Source organism: Cygnus olor, chromosome 3, assembly GCF_009769625.2.
Source record: "Cygnus olor isolate bCygOlo1 chromosome 3, bCygOlo1.pri.v2, whole genome shotgun sequence".
NCBI lineage: Eukaryota > Metazoa > Chordata > Aves > Anseriformes > Anatidae > Cygnus > Cygnus olor.
Window position 1 is genome coordinate 82,793,553 of NC_049171.1, and position 18,767 is coordinate 82,812,319.

An 18,767-nucleotide genomic window follows, 5' to 3' on the forward strand; every position below is an offset into this window, starting at 1 on the left:
AAGTTATGTGCAAGTAAAACGCCTTTCACATGTATCACAATTCAAGAGCATCAGTACTGTCAGCTGAGATGCTTCAACTATTCTGTGCAACAGTTGTGAATTCAGGGTCTGAGGTAAATACTGCAAATGCCATTATTCCAAGAGGATGTTCAAATTATGTCCAAAATCATTCTGTTTCTGCTTTTTATTTAATAAGGTCTTTCACCTGCATTCATTTAAGTTGATTGCAAAATTCAAACTGGGCAAAGTCAGGCATCAGTTACAAAGATTTGAGTGGAAGGCAGGAGTAATAATCACTTGTTTGAGAAAGGTCATGGTTTTTAATGGGGCCTCTTAGATTACACTCACCAGCAGTCTCATTCTGTACAAGTGACTATTTTTGGATAGTAGCCATGGACAGGATTTCTTCCACAACAGGTCTCACCCATTACATTTACTATTACTCTATTTTACTAGTGTCTTCTGGTGCACAGATCTTAGATTATGGAATATTTATAAGATAAATCTCTTGGCTTTCCTGTTGTTTCAGAAAAGGCAAGAATCAGAAGCTTAAATAAACAATGTCCTTCATATCTACAACTAGATTAATTTGTCCTTTATTATGTTATAAAGTAATTTTGTTAACATACCATCGACATTCTAGTAGCTAACAGTTATTAACAACAAATAATACCAAAACATTGTATCTATCAATACACAGATCTGCTAATGGATCATTGCTTTTGAACGATGACCCTAAGAAAATGATGCAATGAGTCTGGGCTAACAAAACATTACTTATGTTATAAAGAAGTTTGAAGGTTGCTGAAAAAAGATAGGGATCGGTAACAGAAGCCCCCAAAACATCAAGTGGTAGATGACAGCACTGGCACAGGATCATACCATGGATTCAGGTCTACAAATGCAAACCATCAGCTTCCTGGTAAAGGAATGCAGCCGTGAGAGCCGGGTAAAGCCCACCATATATAATAAAACTCAGATGTAAAATGGAATTTGGGGAGCAATAAAGAAAGAACAAGCAAGATAATGGTGTTGGCAAATGCTTAAAAATAAATCCAAGCAGACTTAAGAGCAAGGAGGAAGAAGTACTCATTATCAACACCATGCTCTGTCCACCAGGATGCAGATGAGTTACTGTAATGTTTCACCATCCTTCTAGAAGGAAACTTAGCATCAGTGACCCTAAGGAACAGAGAAAAATTCAGTGTAACACCAGAGAAAGAAGTAGACACTAAACAGTTTGTGTCAGCTTTAACCATACTATTATTTGGCTTTGGTAATAATTGGATAATTAGGGTTGTGTGTGTGAGTGTGGAGTATTATAACCGAACTAAGAGCAACTATGATTAGATTGCTAATACTTCAACAAAAACGAGACTGAGAAAAAATTCTTTGCTTTCCACATAACGTGGATTTCTTTAGTCCATATATACTGCATGGGGTGTTTGGTTTGGTTCCTTGGTCTGGGGGCTTGTCTGAAATTTCAACGCAATAAAATTATGCTTATAAAAGCTTTCTTATTAGGATTTCTGTACTGAACTGGATCAGTGAAAAGTGAGCTAAAAATGCAAAAATGAATGTATGATAGCTCACAAAAAAAGTTTGTGATTGCAGAAGGAACGTCTTAATTGGTCTGAATTTGTAATTTCTCATGTGCCTGTTTCAGACACAACCAGAAACATTACAAAACCCAACATATCATCAGGCTTAAAATCACCCAACCTCGGACACAACCAGAAATAGCACAAAACCCAACATATCATCAGATTCAAAATCATGCACTGAGATCATGACTCAGCCTCATTAGCAGCCAACAAGATTCTAACAATTTAAAGTGATATTGATGCTAGTGTTTAGACTGCATAGTTATTATAATTGGGAAAAAAAGTCACATCTGAGAAGTAAAGATGCTTTTGGCAAATAAATTGCTTTAGAAGTGACATACAAAGGCACTCTTAATTTTACTTGGTAAAATTTTATGAAAAGTGAAAGAGAAACTGGACACTAACCCAAAGTGGGAAAAATATTTATCATTAGCAGAACTAATCATTCCAGAGCAATGGTTTTATGACTAGAAGAGGTAAATGAAGAGACTTTCTTAAAGAAATTACAGTATCTGCTGTACAAGTTAAGAGGGGATACATGACTTGCTACCTCAGAAGCAGTACTTGCTAAACACTTGAATATATTTGAATGTCTTCAACAAAATATTGCATGGATATTACAAAATGACCTGACTGAATAATAATAGTTATGAAATGCCCAAACTTGCTGATCTGTAGTTCTGTACAGAGCATGCACTTTTAATAGCATAGTCTTTCCTCTAGATGATTTTCTCCCTTTGCTCAAAGGGAGAACACTTCCATGTACAGATGTAATATGTAATTATAAAAGAAAGGACCACACTCATAAAAGCATGTAACTATATAAGCTGGGTGGAAAAAAAATTAGTCACAGCTAAAATCCCAGCTGCAAACGTATGTACACATATGCACACACAGTTTGGGGAAAAATTCTGCTGGCAGTAACACAGATGTCAGTAATATCAACCTTAGTGTACAACTACTAAGGAGAAACAGGTAAGCCTGTTGTCTTGCAAGTCTACTCATATTTCACAGGAATACTGTGTATGAAACTGCATAGGCTCATACAAATCTTTGCTATTCATATTAAACCCAAGCTATCCGTTTGGATGAAGATTGACAGACTGGACTTTATGCTTCAGCATAGTGAATATTGCAAAGTTAGGATATATTGCTGAGAGGTACAATTACTATATGGATTACAAAAAATAAAGCTTGGGGAAAATACAGTGTGAATTAACGCCCCTTTACTTAAACTTGCCATAATATTTATTCAGTATTCTGATTAGTTTTAAACTGCTGGAAAGCAAAGTCTCACAAACATGGCTCCTACACATTGCTTTAGTTAGATATCCTCTGTTCTTTTAGTGGCATGAAAAAGCCCTAAATTTGGGTTCCATAGAATTTCATATTATTTCAAACATGGTATTCATAGGCATTACATAGTTGGGCTGCAGTGGTTACAAAACACAAAATGCCACTCTGTCAATAAAAGTCAGTACTTCCACTATTCTTGTTTCAGCACATGAGTTTCCCCTAGACAATTTACAAGAAATGGAAGGGAAAAATTATTACAGATGCCATCTGGTCTTCACAGATGGGCCAGTACTGTAGGTCATGTACATCTTTTCCCTCTGTCATCACTCACAGAAGAATTTGAAGCAGGTACAGAAACAAACAATGGCTCTAGGAAATATACTATCAGCACACCATGCAGTGATTTGACCACTGTATCTCTGCTTAACACTCCACTGGGAGTCAAAGTTCTCCAGGCTAGTGAAACTTCACTCAAAAACGATACAGAATCTATTAGTCAGAAAGTCAAAGGTTAGATCTGTAATGAATCAGATCATTACAGCGGAATTCTGAAAAATCAACTGGGAAAAAGTTCTATCAGGAAAAAAAAGGCAATATTCATTACTATGATACTGCCATCACCATGCTATCCACTATCCAAAAATATAATTAATTTTATCCTCAGTGTCTCTTTAAAGTCCAGCTGCATTATCTCCAACTTACAAATGGGAAACAAAATTGCTACAATTTTATCAAACAGGAAAGCAGAACAATGAATTACATCCATATTCCCACTGCCCTATATTCTAAATAAAATACTTGATTTTAGACACACTTCTTGCTCTTTTGCAAATTGCATTCTTGTGATATCACAAGAATTCATGAGCCATTTTTGCAGCACTGCACAAATAAAGAATTTCTGTGGTTCCAATCTTCTTTCTCAAAAAAGATGGGTTAGGGGTTGTTTACTTTTAAGATCAATCCTGTTTCATCTACCATACAAAATACCTACCTCTTACTTACCTGCATCCTAAACAGCTAAGCACAAAGAGCCTGTAAGCTTTTCACCTTCCTTGATATAGAGTGATTTGTTCAAAAACCATCAAGCAGCACAACCTAGACTTAACCCAGTTCTCCCATGCTTAGAATCTCCTACTGTATGATCACAGTGAATCTCTATAGGGAGGCAATAGGCTAAGATCTGACAGATTAGAATAGTGATACAACGGACCGTTCATCACAAACCATTCTAGCAAAAAAGTGTGACTACTATTGCACTTCAGTGCAACATTCTATCTGCCAGTTTTTCCCACTATGTTCTAATGCAGACTACATTCTCAAGACACCATTCATCTCTTCATTCATGAAAAAGGAGTTACACTGGCTAATGACTATCTAATTTATTCCTGCTTCTCAGAAATCATTCACTGTCTTAATAGTTAGTTACAATTGATATGTCAATTATGAAAACTTACTTGGCTTGTAGAAAGGAAATTCCTTCAAAGTAAGTGTCATGATCACTTTTGAAAGGAATATTGAAAATATAAACAAAACATAAGATTTCATCTAACTCATTCTACATTATAGCCTACTTCAGTGTGAAAAGCCTGCTCCTCACACTCCTAGCATGTTACCACCAGAACACCACTGCATAATAACTTCTGTAGCATTTCACCTGCTCAGAGACCATAGTAATTTTCAATGAATTAACCTTAATAATCTGAGTGAGGACAACAATTATTCCATACTTGGGGACACACAAAGTGAAATTCCACCTCTGCAACTATAAAGTAAATAGGAAAATAAGAAAAACTTAGGAGGGAAAGTTTCCCCCCTTAACTGCATCTATCAGATGTTTTAAAATGCTTCATGTTTAAGGAAGTTTCTGTCCCAAGGATAGCTAACAAAACAAACACCCAGCACACTGAGTGTTTCTATTTAACACTTAAGTCTAACTGGTTAATAAATAAGAATTTAAGTATTTCCTCTGTCCAATATAGCTTACAAAAAGAATAGGACAAAAATATTTAGATGTAGCCAACAGTATGGCTAAAACTTAAATAGATGCTAACATATTCATGTTAGATTTGGAATACTCATCTAAAGTACATTTACTATGTCTATATGGATTATATGAAAGTCAAAAAGGTGAGATAATGGAGAAAGGTGAGAACTCACAAAAACCTTTTTGTTCTTGCTAAAGCCTGCCAAGATAACAAAAAACAAAACCACTGACATTTGGATCAATTCATGTGAATAATTAATTTATAGCAAGCTCCACTTCCATTTTGGTGATCCTCAACTACTATTCTGGAGGTGATGTACAGACCATTCCATGCACAAAGATATATATATATATGGAAATTACCTGGTCTCAGCCTCTTTTGAGTAGTCTCCCCAAATCACTTACCCACTTCTTTTTTTATACTTAGAATATAGAATTTTGTGCACAGAAATTCTCTTTTCAGTTTGTCAATAGAATGACAAGCCCAACACTCTCCTGCAGGCAACAAGTGCAGGCAACAAACAGCAGTGTTTAGGCTCGTTGACAAACATATGATGACAGTAGAGGCTTCCCACCCTGAAAACTGCAGAATGGGTATCAACGAATTAAAACCACTATAAAAGACTTAATTATTTGACTAGGACGCCAACATCGACACCCAGCATGGAAGACGCTATTTATGAGACCAGTATTCCTTTCTTCCTCAACATAAACCCTCTCAGCATCACTGTCACTGTGAGATGTTTGTCCGCTACCCAGGGAGAAGAGCACCACCTAGTGAATCTCAGCACTATTTCCAGAAACACCTGCAGATTCGTGCTGGCCTCGTTTGACCCCGTTTATCTTCACCAGACCAATTGATGGTATGACTCGAAGATAAACACATTGCAAGTGATAAAATGAAGTAATGCTAATTATTTTTCCTTCAGTGCCTCACTTGCAGCATTTTCTCCTTGAACTTATTCCATGTCTTTCAATATTGCTGAGAGCAACCAAGAATAAGCCCCATAAAATAATCTAGTTAAATAAACCATTTCACATGAGAAAAAATGGTAGAATTCCTATTTGAAGAGAGCAAGAATTGTAGTTCCTCAATACTTTTTTTTAAAAAAGGATGGATGGCAAGTCAAAGGAATTTAAAATTGATACACTTGTGTGCTAATACCCTTTCAGATAACAGTGACATCTCAGCATCCGTGGTTATCTTTATTTTACATAATAAAGATCAGTGACTTGGAAAGAAAGGTATAAGCTTCAGAAGCATACGTACATTTTTATACCTTCATAACATATTTTCATAGCTTAAAATAAGAGCTTCTGAACAATGGAATAGAGAATTAGAAAGGACAGGTAAGTCTGGTGGTCTTGCAGTCAAAGGTATGTCTCAATTTCCAGAGAGAAAAGAAGCATATAAGAATCCCAGAGACAATAGCATTGGCTATGGCCTGCCTGATCAACTGCGTACTTAAGTTTCTGTTAATAAGTTAACGTAGTGACAGTTACAGATGCATCACTGCAGATAAATACAAATGAAACTAAAACAGATAGAACACCTCCACAGTTTTTGTCAATATATATATCAAAATGAGACCAAAATACCTCAATGAGAACACCACATGTTTAATGAACAACTGAATATGCACTTAAACAACCGAAAGTAGTTCTAACACAAGTGGAGTTGATGGCAAAGAGAAAGCAAGATCAGCAACATTTTCGTCCATAATAAATTAAACAAAGTAGTTCAGGTCACAAATGTCTGTAGAACAGAACAGTTGCCTAAACTTTGAAAAATTCCAGTATTTAAAGGTGGCCTACAGGAAACACGGGGAGAGACTCTTCATCTGGGAGCATAGTGACAAGACAAAGGGTAATAGTTTTAAACAAAAAGAGAGTAGATTTAGATTAGACATTAGGAGGAAATTCTTTACTATGAGGGTGGTGAGGCACTGGAACAGGTTGCCAAGAGAACCTGTGGGTGCTCCATCCCTGGAAGTGTTCAAGGCCATGTTGGACAGGGCTTTGGGCAACCTTGTCTGCTGGGAGGTGTCCCTGCCCATGACAGGGTGTTGGAACCAGGTGACCTTTAAGATCCCTTCCAACCTAAACCATTCTATGATTCCATTATGATTTTCCTATAGCAAAGATACCATTCTCTTACTACATTTTTGGTGGGTTTTTGTTTTAAGAAATGAATGTCACTTGAAGAAATGAGTGCAGATAAAGCACTATAATATTTATTCCTGTTTCATACAAGCCAGAGGCATTTCTCTTCTCTTTAGGAAAAGAAATTAATGCATAGCATTATGAGTATTTGTATAGTTCTTCTCCTCTGATGGAGGCTGGTGTCCACTCCAGACTACAGGGGCCAGAATCTCACTTTCTGTTCCCCCCTCCCCCCCTTTCATTCAGGTAGTATGATGATACCCTAGAGTTATAGGCATGATTTGTGAAAAGGTACTAAAAATCTTTAGCTCCTAGTGACTTGAATGAGATTTGTGGTTGCTTAGTAACTCTGAAAAAAGCTGAGACATCTGAAATCTAGTAATACTGTGAGCAGCTGGGTAGAACTCTTGTTCTTTAGTGTGTTCTATCTGGCTAAAGGAGAATTCCTACAATCACAGTACATTACCACATTCCAGGTAGTACTTTGTACAGAGTACCTTATATTTATCAAAGTAAATGGTTACTCTTTATAGAATTTGATTGAGTTTAATTATACTGTGTATCATCTATTTTACAGATGGCACAGCTAAAATAAGCTATTCCAGCCATACAGAAATCTTAGCATAGCCCTGTACGATAGCATTATTCATACACTAAGTTTTACATTCGCTACTAAAAAGCCATCCTGTTTCACAATTTCAAGTTTGTTCTTCAGATCACACATGCCTATATCACTAAACATGCCAACAGCAAGGACTTTGTGGTACACATGCAAAGTGTCCTCTATGCACTCCATAAAGACTGAAGCATACAACACAATGAGAGTTCTTGTAAAAATATCTACCTCAAGGTTGTGTGGTTTTTTATTTTGTTTTGATTAAGCTTTACCATTTTTCTTTTTGATACAGATTTTGTATCAAATGTAATTGTATAGCTCCCACTGATATATAGTCACTGCCATGAATCTACACCTGAGGGCAGAATCTAGCTCACAGATTTATACCTCTTACAGTCTGGAGTTCAGAGAAGTGTAGGTGTTAAGAGGCCCTAATGTCTTTCTTTTAAAAAGCATTCAGTAAACTGCTTATTCATCCTGATATAAAAGTAGATCAGAAAAACTGTGTTTCTCTACCAGAATTTAGGGCATTTTTAAATAACATCTATTCAAAATACTTCAGTACTGCAAACAGAACCTCAAAGACAGAAATTCAGATTTATTTTAGCTGCACTGCATATACAAGAGGAATGAATCATATAGACAAATACACGCAGTTCATTTTTACAACGTGGTAGGAAAGGTACAATACTGCTATATCATATATATGACATACTGTCAAAGACCATTATATATTCATGTACCTCTAAAACAAGCTTTCTGTTCATGTATATGAAATTATGACTCAATAAGAGAGGGTTTGGCTGCTGTAATATTCCCTCCAAAATAATTTCCATGCATGTTGAAAGCCTTTTTTTGTTTAAATGTGACTTGTTATTTAATCAATAAAAAACATGCACAAAAATGTAACTGTCACAAAAGCAACATGCCAGTAAGATTCCTGACCTCACAAGACTACATCGCAAGAACTTGCCCACCCCACTGTCACAGTTTGTCTCACAGCAGCAGGATTCTGCATTGCTCTGAGGATATTTATAATCTCTAATCTTTGTCAGATTAGACTACTGAAATACTACTGAAAACAATCACAGACTGCAGCAACAGCATTGCAGAAGAATTAATATTTTCAAATTTCCCATTTTTCCTGAAATGCACTTCTCAGGAGTATTCTTTCATAAATCTGTAAGAAGAATTATGGGAAAATGACAACTTTTTTCCACCAACTGCCATGGATAGATTTCTATCTGTCTGGTCCTTGGGATCTCTTCAACACTTGCTTAAGGTTTTTTAGAATGAAATCACATTTTTTGTATGAACGCAACATAAATCCTTAGACATCTCCCAAAAAGGATTTTTGATATGAATGACACCGTGGATCTAATACTTCAGATTCCATTCAGTGCCTATCAAAGATGTCCCTGAGTAGAAATAGCAAAATAATTGTAAAATACTTGAAAAATAGGCAACTGAGTTACACATCTGCAATGAAAAAGATGTATAAAATATACATTATGGTGTCATTTCTCCAGTTCTTAATTTATCAACAGTAAACTTTTAACCTGAAGTATCTTTGAGGGAAAAGCAAGTAAAAAAAGCAACGCCCTGTTCACTTCCACAGACAAAGCAGCTTCACTGAAGCTCAGCCGACAAAGCTATCCTCTCAGAGATAGACAGAGCATTACAGATAAATTGAAGGAAACTCATAGCAGCATCTGACAAAGGAAGCTTTCAAACAGACACATGCATAAAAAACAGGTCCCAGTTGTATGAGGATAATAATACAAAGATTATAAACTGGCTACCACAGTAGGGTATCACAAACTAAGCACAGGCTGGTTTAGGCTTAGGGAAGATGACCAAGACCACAACGAAAAAAAAGAAAAGGTATGATGGAACTATTCAAAGAATAACTGAATGCTCATGATATGGACCAACTCCTTATTTTGGGGAGTTCAGTGAAAATCCAAAAGGAAAATAATCTAAAGTCTGCTCCCATAAGCAAGAAAAAGTATAGTTAGTTCTGGACTCCCACCATTTAAAAACCATTTGGGGTTTTAATTGAAATACATACTTGATTTGAACATTTTTCCTTATTATATAAACCAATTTTTGAACAATTTAACAGACTGCATTATACAGATGTTTAAATTCTGCAGTTTGAGTTCCTCTCCCCTATGTTTTTTGGTTTTGTTTCTTAATGCCAAGCTTCCATCCCTGTCAGTGAATATGTTTGTATGTTATCTAGTAAAAGCTTCACTGACAGTTATGATGGCTTTATGAGGTGCTTCTATTCCTGTTCCTACAGCTCAGTTTCTTGGCCAGCTTGCTTTCCTGCACAAACCCCAATCAGCTCTCCCACTCCAGATAAAGCTACGGCTCCAAACTCCCATTCTCAGACAGTTCAGCTCCAAGGACTAATGTTTGGTTTACCAGGCAACATTATTCCTGTCATATATATTCCAGTTATTCTTATAACCAAGATGTACTCTTATAACCAGCTCAACCTCTTTATCTCCAACTTTTTTTTATAGCTCATGGGAATCAAAGCCAAAATCAAAATTCCCAGCTGATCCCTTTGTTGCGGAAAATTGTAGGTGTTGTTTCCTACTTTTTCTTCACTGCAACATCTGAAAGTTCCATTTGAAGATTTTTACTCACGTGGTTCAGTCTCTTCCGACTACTATCCCCACTCTCAAAATTTTCTCCCCTCATTCATTTGCCTAAGGTTTACATTACCACCATTAAAATCCAGACTTTTCTTGCCTTGATCAAAATCCACAGAAGTTATCCTCCCACATTACCAACTCCTTCCCCCTACTGCTGCAATTCATTAAATAGTAATAATAATGGAGTGTATCGAGGCCAGTCCAGGCAGTATTTTGCAAGCTCGGCCCTGATAGCTCCCTTCTCTGTAGAAAATACCTTGTTCTACTTCATCAAAAAGGGACTTCTAGCTTTTCCACTGCTGTGACACGCCTCAGCTTACCCATTGGTAACACAGACAATTATATGCAACTCTTTTGTAATTTTTTTTAAGATATAGTTGAAAACTAACTACATTCACACTCTATTTTAACAGATCTGCAGTCTTAACCCTTCCCACCACTTTGCATGAAAAGTTTTATAGCATGAAAGCACCAGATATATTCTGCTGATGACATTATTCTGTTTCTTCTAGGTTCCACCAGGGATTTAGACTGTAGATGGACTTCATAAACCAAGTTTCTTCAGATCAATCTGTAAAAGCTGCTGAAACAGAAGAAGCTGCTGTGGTGCTTCCTATACTTAAAACTACAAATAATCTTCAGTTGTTTGTTATTGCCGAATTGGAAAAATAGCCATATTTTAACAAGTTTTTATTTACATGCACATTTTTTAATGCAGTCTTATTCATATCAGCTTTGGTGGGAATATTTCAAATATTATCATCTGATACAGGTTACTACTAGAAAATCCTGCACTCCACAAACCATGTTGAAAGTCTGAAGTAAAAGAAAAAATACAAGAACTCCAAAACAAACAGCTTCTGACTCCATATTGCACGTCATTATCAATAGCATCATTGTTTCCATAGTTACAAATGTAGACTGCTTCAAAGGAAAAATGGAGAGAAACTAAAAATGACTGCACAATCAAAACAGGCACATACAGTTTTCATATGGCACATGGGATGGAGAAAGGAAGTAACATGGTGGCACAGAATTCTGTGGTGTTTTTGTATTTGACAGTAATGCTAGTGATCTGAGCACATCAAGCTTAGAACAACAGTAAGAAGCAGTAAACCTCTCGCTGTGAAATCACTTGATACATTTCTACACCTAGTGGAAGGAAGAGGGGAATAGAAAGAAAGAAAAATATCAGCAGGAATCACCAAAGCAAACACACAGGGCAGGTGCAACTCTCACATCTGCAGATCTAGCCACCTGCTGACTCCAGTAGACAGTTTTTTAATCAGGTTTCTTTGGGTTGCATTTTCAGTGCTTCTGTATAGTTGCAAGACAGTCAAATCCTTTATACTGCTCTTATCACAAATGATGCCAAAGCATATATTCTCTACCTAGTGTTGACAATAACCATTCCAGGAGTGGATACAGCATAAAAAAGAACAACTGCACTGCAGGTAGATACAACATAAACTAAGTAAGAAGAAGGGGTGAGAGCATACAGCAAAACATAGGCACTCCACAGAATCTAGCAACTATTCTGTCCTTCAGTATTAAGTTCCTGCCCCCTAACTATCACCTAGCTTACTTTAACAGCAACCAGCTACTCCAGAACTATGAACAACATCCTCATGATGTTCGTGCTGGAGAGGGAGGAAAATTCTGTTCACATCTTACAGTTAGAATTCCCAAGGCCCATAATTGTGGATTGATCTCAGTCAATTCTAGACATAGGACTGTCAGAATAAGACCAAGAACAGCATTCACACCTTGCACAAACTGCAACAGCATCACCATTCTGCTCTGAAGAAGAGTCATATTGTACAGGTTTACTGTAATTTAATTCCTAAAAACGTAAATTCAGGTACCACCCTGGCATTTGCATGTACAATGGAGTAACAAACTCTGCAGTTTTCACTGGGAGCAAGATGCACAAATAGGTTGTGACAGTGTATTCAGAAACGCATAGTATCAAACGAATTCTTCTCTTATCTGAGTGAGCAAGAGCACTTAGAAAAATGCCACCTACTACACCCTCCCTTACCCTCACAGGCTCTATGGAATAGAGTTACCTGATTTTTTTTCCAACAATCTTTAAGTGAACACTACATAAAAGCCACATGAGAACACAGTATTATATGCACTCAACATTGAAAGTCACCTCTGGTACAAGCAGAGGTTAGAAGAATGGTTATTGGAAGATGGTGCTCACTATTTTCTAATGCTTTTACAATATTTTTTAAAGTATCACACCTGGGAGTCATAGCTTCTACAAACAATATCAGAAAATGGTAAACTAAGAACTAGCTTGAGATTATAAATTCGGCCTTTTCTATACATGGGTACTGGTGTATATGACCTTCAACAATTGACACAAGAACAGAACAAACATATCACTCACTTTATTACAGCACTGAAAGCCCCAACTGTTAGCAATTCTAATCAGCTTTAGAAAAAGCTATTTTAACATTTGGGGCAGTGAGGAAGATGGAGAATCAAAGCCTCAGTCACAAGAATATTACTATTCAGACAAGGTTAATCTTACTGTTACAAAATAAGACTATCATCTCTCAAATGAAGCTAGTTCAGACAGCAATACAATAACCATTGAACTTCTAATCCTTGCAGCATATGCTTGACTAAAAAAGTAAACAAAGAACAGACCATAAAGATAAACAAAGGTTCAGTAGGACCAGCAGGAGGTCTAAAATGGAAGTTCTTCAAAGACAACTATTTTTGAATCATTTGTGCCACACACCGGATAAAACAGGATAAGTTAGGCTCTGAAACTAGGAGAAACTGCACAATACATAGACCTTATATTACATCTCAAGCATCTTCTTTAAGACCTAACTTCTAGCAGTAAACTAGCGTTAAAGAAATCCAAGATTTCTGTATGAGCAAAAGGTAAGGTTTCTAGTGTCTGTCTTTTAATTGCTGACTAAAATGAACTCTGTTGGAGAGGAAGTAAAAGCAGGATTTTTTTTTTTTTTTTTACATTTTTCATGTTTGCCTAAGGCTACTGACAAAAATTCAGGAATTTTTCCAAGGTATGTCAGTACCAATGATGTGTCACATGTCATTACTTTATAATTAGGCTGATAGCCAAAAGGAATAATGCAACTGACATTCTATTAAAATAAAAAGCATTCCCCAAGGCATAAAACCACTGACACACAAGCATCTTAAGAGGCAGCATAAAAATGATATAAGGAACTATTCATTCATGTTACTGCCTTTTCCATCACAGATTCAAATAAGTCATTTTAGAATTATTTCTGCATGGAATATTGAAGCAAAATATTCTACAGTTTGTTTTTTTCCCAAATTTTTCATATCTGAAAGCAAAATGCAATAAAACTCTCTGTGAATACAAGCTACTATAAGAAAAATATGGTACCTACACTCAGTATTACTTTATACTGCATTTCGATAGTCTTTCTTCAACCCCTCAGATGAGTAACTAAACACAAACCAAAGATCAAAAAAAAGAAAGAGAAACTTCCATGTCAAGAGTTCGCAACATACTTAAAGAGAAATAATGACACTAATGATTCAAGCTTTAAATATTCAATTTGTAAACACCAGAACTTCATTCTCTAAAGAACGCTCTTTATATTTCCTGCAAAATGCTCCTGACATAATCAGGATTTAGGAAACCCAGGGCTGAAAGTCCTCATAGTTTAGAATATATTTAGTTCAGACTGTCTGGAAGTTAGACTAGCAAGAATTATCAGGTTACGTAATTATGGTTTTATAGACAAAGTTGTTGTCTTCACATAGCATGGCCAAATTTTAGTTCTTATTATCACAAGAAAAGATGTCCCACCTATTCCTTGCAGGCACATACATCAGAAAATGTATGCTACTCCATGTGTTGACATTGAATTTGAAGTCTTGTAATTTGAATAACACTGCTGGAATACTTTTCAGTAGTTTATACATTTTCCTTCTGAAGCCAGCCAATTGCACTTTTACTTTTTTCCCCCTAATAACTATTAATTTTTTCAGTTGGCCAAAAAAGAGTCCTTCATGAAGCTGGCAGATCAAGCTCTTTGTTCACTCTGCACAACGCTTTCATTTCCAACACAATGACAGACAGAGTATTGTGTTTTCAAATGTATTACAAGGAATCCTGTGATTTAGTTGTTGCTATTAAAGAATGATATTCAGAGACAATATATTCTGAAATGAAATGATTTCTACTTAACTATCCTTCTCTTATGTTCTAGGCATAGAAATTATAACACATTTGACTACAACCAATAACTTACTGTAGAAAAAGGTAGGGGATTTTTTAAAAAAGTTATCTATTATTTTGTCACCTATTCCTTGAATATTGCCAAAAGGAAGACTATTCTTAGTTTTCTCTCTACTCTAACAATCTTAAACAACACTTTTGATTCACCATGCTACAAAAATGCTATAAAAATAGATATGGCATGTAATACTGTAGAAGATCAGTGGTTTGGGAAGTTTAATACTTGATGCACCACTTGCACTTTAACGATAACAAGAGAAGGACCATTGCTATACTAGAAGACAAACCGATACTATCCTCATACCTTTGATTTACAGAGAACTGAAAATGTATTTGATGCTGAACATGTAACCGAGGTTTTATGTCCTATTCCCACTCCCCATTTTCAAATTTTCCCTGCATCACCAGGATTCTTGTCACCTGCTTCAGAAGTTTCCTTTGAATCTGGAGGCTGCTCAGGGGCTACATTAAATTGTGGCATGAGGTCACACTAAATATAATAGATCACAAGCTTGGACAGCTACTAAGACAAAGACACCAAGGGAGAAGACAGTTTCTCTGTGTACTAAGTAAGCAGAGAAAAGACTTCTTTCTCAGCATAGAGTACATGACAAATACAGAAAGATTCTGTCCAGAAAGATCAAAACCCTATGAAAGCTTATATTATAAGCTTTAGTACGTTGCCTTTCATATATGCAGAACATCTTTACATATAAACTCATGCACATGATTTCATTTCGAAACACACTTGTGATGTCAATTGTAAGGTAACCCTGTATTTTTCTAGATGTGCAATCTTAGAGATGTACAACTAAGGTTAAATTCATAAATTCATTCACTTTTGAAAAAAATCTAATCTTTCAAAAGAGCAATACCACTAGAACCCACTGAAATCAGCAATGTATTCGAAAATAAGAAAGATAAACCATGTATCCATCTTAATTTTGAGACTATTTTATAATTTCTGGGAAAAGATAACTTACTGTTGGTACCTCATTTCACCTCAAAGACTAAACTGTGTATGTATTGGATATTTTGTTACAGTTAACTTACAAAAAGAAAAGTCAGTACCTCTAAAAAATACATTGATTTTTCCACCTGATAAAAACAATGACAAGTTAGAAAGCACTGCATTCTAGGAATAAACAAGTAGTTATGTAATTATGTATTTCAGTGTGCAAGAGCAGCTATTTTTCTCCATTATTAGAAATTGCTATTCTCTCTTGAAAAATGCAATTAAAGATTTATGAAAATAAACAATTGCCAAGTTTAAAATAAAAAATAATAGCGTATCAACCATTTCAAAATCCCCAAGCATCTACTGTCACATAAATGAAAGCATAGTAGTTAAATAACCCCCACTCCTGGAGTTCAGTGTCTGGAAATTTGTATATTGATGCTATTAGAATAACTACATTAGAAATCCTTCCCAGAGAGGATCCCTGGAGTGTATGTTTGTTTTGTTGTGTTTTTTGTTTTGTTTCAGTTTCTTTTGTTTTTAAGTTCTAATGATTGCAGATAAGTAATATCTTTAATCAGTTTTCTCCTCATATAAGTTAATGGTTCTGACCTTCCTACACTTTAAAATCTTTGCCCAGAGAGAGCAATACAAAATAATATATTATGTAGTTAGTATTTTGCTTTAAAATATATGAATTCATTTTACTAATAGGTTTTACAAATGAACGCTTGAACTCAAAATATCTTCCAGTCTCTGGCACATCACCACCACCACATACCATATGTTTCTACGCATAAAGTGAATTAAATATATCAAGTATTTCAAATCAAAACCGACTGATCCTGAACATGATGCAAAGCTGACACACGCATGTATGTTTTACCATTCAAAGCAACAAATCCAGTCACTTCGTAACATAGGAGTCACTAGCAGTACCTGGAATATAGATCTACTTTTCACATGCCATTTGATCTGCATTAGGCAGCATAAATGTCAACAGATAAAAAAAGACTCCAAGTCCATGTCAGGTGATTGTATTCAGAAATCATTCTGCTTCATTCACAGCAAAGCACAGCAGTAGCTTCTATTAGTACAGTGGAGAGAAACAGTAAAAAATGATGGCCTCACTTGCTAGGCAAAAGAGTTCAGGACGTCACCATTTCCTGAAGTACCTTCCTCAGCTTTTCAAAAACATAAAGGCTTACCTTTCTGTACACCAGCATGTTTGGGGATTCATCAGCCACCCCGTTGCTGCTTTGCCCGTAATTATTTCCTTGTGCCATGTCCCACAGATTTGATCTGCTTTTGTTGTGCTGTAAAAGGTAAAAGTGGTCTCATTAAGCCACTGCCTCAGGTCTCCTTCCTTTCTCGATGATTAACAGACCTGAATTTTTACCAACACAAAATCAGAATCAGTGGATGCCCTTAACTCCAACAGATATTTACACCAAAGTAAAGCAGTTAATTCACCTTTTACTGTCATTACTCTTTTGCCTGTAAGTAATGAATGTAATACGTTAATTTAATTTAGCCCGTAATGAATTGTCACTCCGAATAGCTTCCTGACACACCACCAGCCACCATATCATGTGGGTGCCTCCTCTCAAAGCCCTCCCCCCTCCTCTATGCAGCTTCAGTGAGGGGTGTTGTGCACCTAAGACCACAGTTTAGGGGGCACTGACTGGGGCCATGACTGCATGTGCAGCACTGCCCTTTCCTCACCGTTTGGGCCAAAGCAACTTTCACAGCACACAAACACACAAAAAGCCACCCACCCACTTTCAACTTCTCCGCAATTCACCATGTAATGTGCTAGGGGAGGAAAGCAGGTCGTGGGGAGGATTGGAGGGGGGGGATAGGAAAGAAGGCAAAAAACCTTCCCGGTTGCTTTCACCTACTTTCCTCGCACTTCACCACAAACCACCGGCTCGGCCACCAGCCCCGTCTCCTGCCCTCCCTCCCTCCCCCCGGCCACACGGGAGCTGCACCAAGCCAGCGCTCTGGCTTTGCACGCAGGTGAGAACGTGCTCCATCTACAGACCGCGCCGGCGGCCGCAGGGAGCCCGGCGGGCTGAGCCCTACCCCAAGCACCCCCCTCCGAAGCCCTCTCCGCCGCCCGGGCGCAGCAAATGGCCGGCAGCTCGGCGGCGGCGCGTTCAGCACCGCTGATAGCGGCGGGTGCTGGCTCAGCACCGCGAGCAGCGGCAGCCCCGCGGAGAGCGGCGGCGGCTCGCTCGGCACCGCGGACAGCGGCGGCCCCGCGCTCAGTACCGCGGACAGCGGCCGCGCTCGCCTCACCTGGCGGGCCAAGGTCACTCCTGCGGCTCCGGGCGCGCCCCGCGCGGGCGGCGTCAGCCGGCAGCGGGCGGGGGGACGCGGCGGCGTTCGTTCATCACACGCGGGCACACACACGCGCTCACACGCACACACTCACGCACGCACACACAGCCGGGGCTGCGGCTCCCTCTCTCTGCTCTGCCGGAGCAGCGGCAGCGCAGCGCCCGCCCCGCAGTGGAGCGGCCGTCACGTGGGGGACGGGCACGTCAAAGGTGCTGCTGCTGCTGCCTCCGCCGCCGCCTCCGCCTCGCCTCTCCTCGCCGAAAGCGGCAGCCAAGGAACTGCAGCTGCTGCAGAGCTGGCAGCGGCCCCTGGAAATGAGATTAGGCAGCGCCGGAGGGCTGGGCAGGAAGAGAAATGTGGGCTAATGGGATGGGGAAGGAAGAAGGGAAGGTGGTGCAAGAGGCGCTAGGCGACACCTGCTCCCAACTATCTCCTTCCTACACCTTCACCGGCAGCAGCAGGGTGATCGGCTCTGCCTGATCCTCGGCCCTGTGCTGGGCACCCCCTCGTTCTTGCTGAAAAAAATCCGTGGGGAGCTCGTGCCTCGTTGGCACTGCAGACCACCAAGTAGCAGGAGACAGCAAGTCTGTGCCAACCTGATGGGAAGGAGCCCTGAGGACACCTCAGGACATCCTCAGGGCTATTTTACTATGTCCAGTTTGTCCCTCGTTTGCAAAGGCATAGAGTTGACCATGATAAAATTAAAAGTAAGGTCTGTAGGTCACATTTTTCCACATCACATGGTTAAGAATGCCTTTGTTTTCCAAGTGCTGAAACACCCTGTACACAACATCCACAAGAACAGAAGATAAAGTGGTTAGCTTTGGGATATTCCCGTTTGAAAGCATCTTGTCTGGAAACAAGAACTCAAATTTCAAG

General features: G+C 38.3%; 1 protein-coding gene across 7 annotated transcripts in view; it reads right to left on the reverse strand.

The window, feature by feature from the left end:
• The window catches only part of RGS7 (regulator of G protein signaling 7), a 260,078-nt gene extending 241,924 nt beyond the window's left edge, over nt 1-18,154 (reverse strand). For 2 of the 7 annotated variants that reach the window (XM_040552614.1, XM_040552615.1), the window contains exons 1-2: nt 17,847-18,153; nt 16,754-16,861 (exon numbers count right to left, since the gene is read on the reverse strand). In XM_040552614.1, coding sequence (XP_040408548.1) covers nt 16,754-16,831 — 78 coding nt within the window. In that variant the 5' untranslated portion in view covers nt 16,832-16,861; nt 17,847-18,153. Of the gene's footprint in view, nt 1-16,753; nt 16,862-17,846 lie in introns of those variants that run through there. The other 5 variants (XM_040552616.1, XM_040552617.1, XM_040552613.1 and 2 more) reach the window with 4 other exon arrangements.
• Between the last annotated feature and the right edge of the window lie 613 nt (nt 18,155-18,767).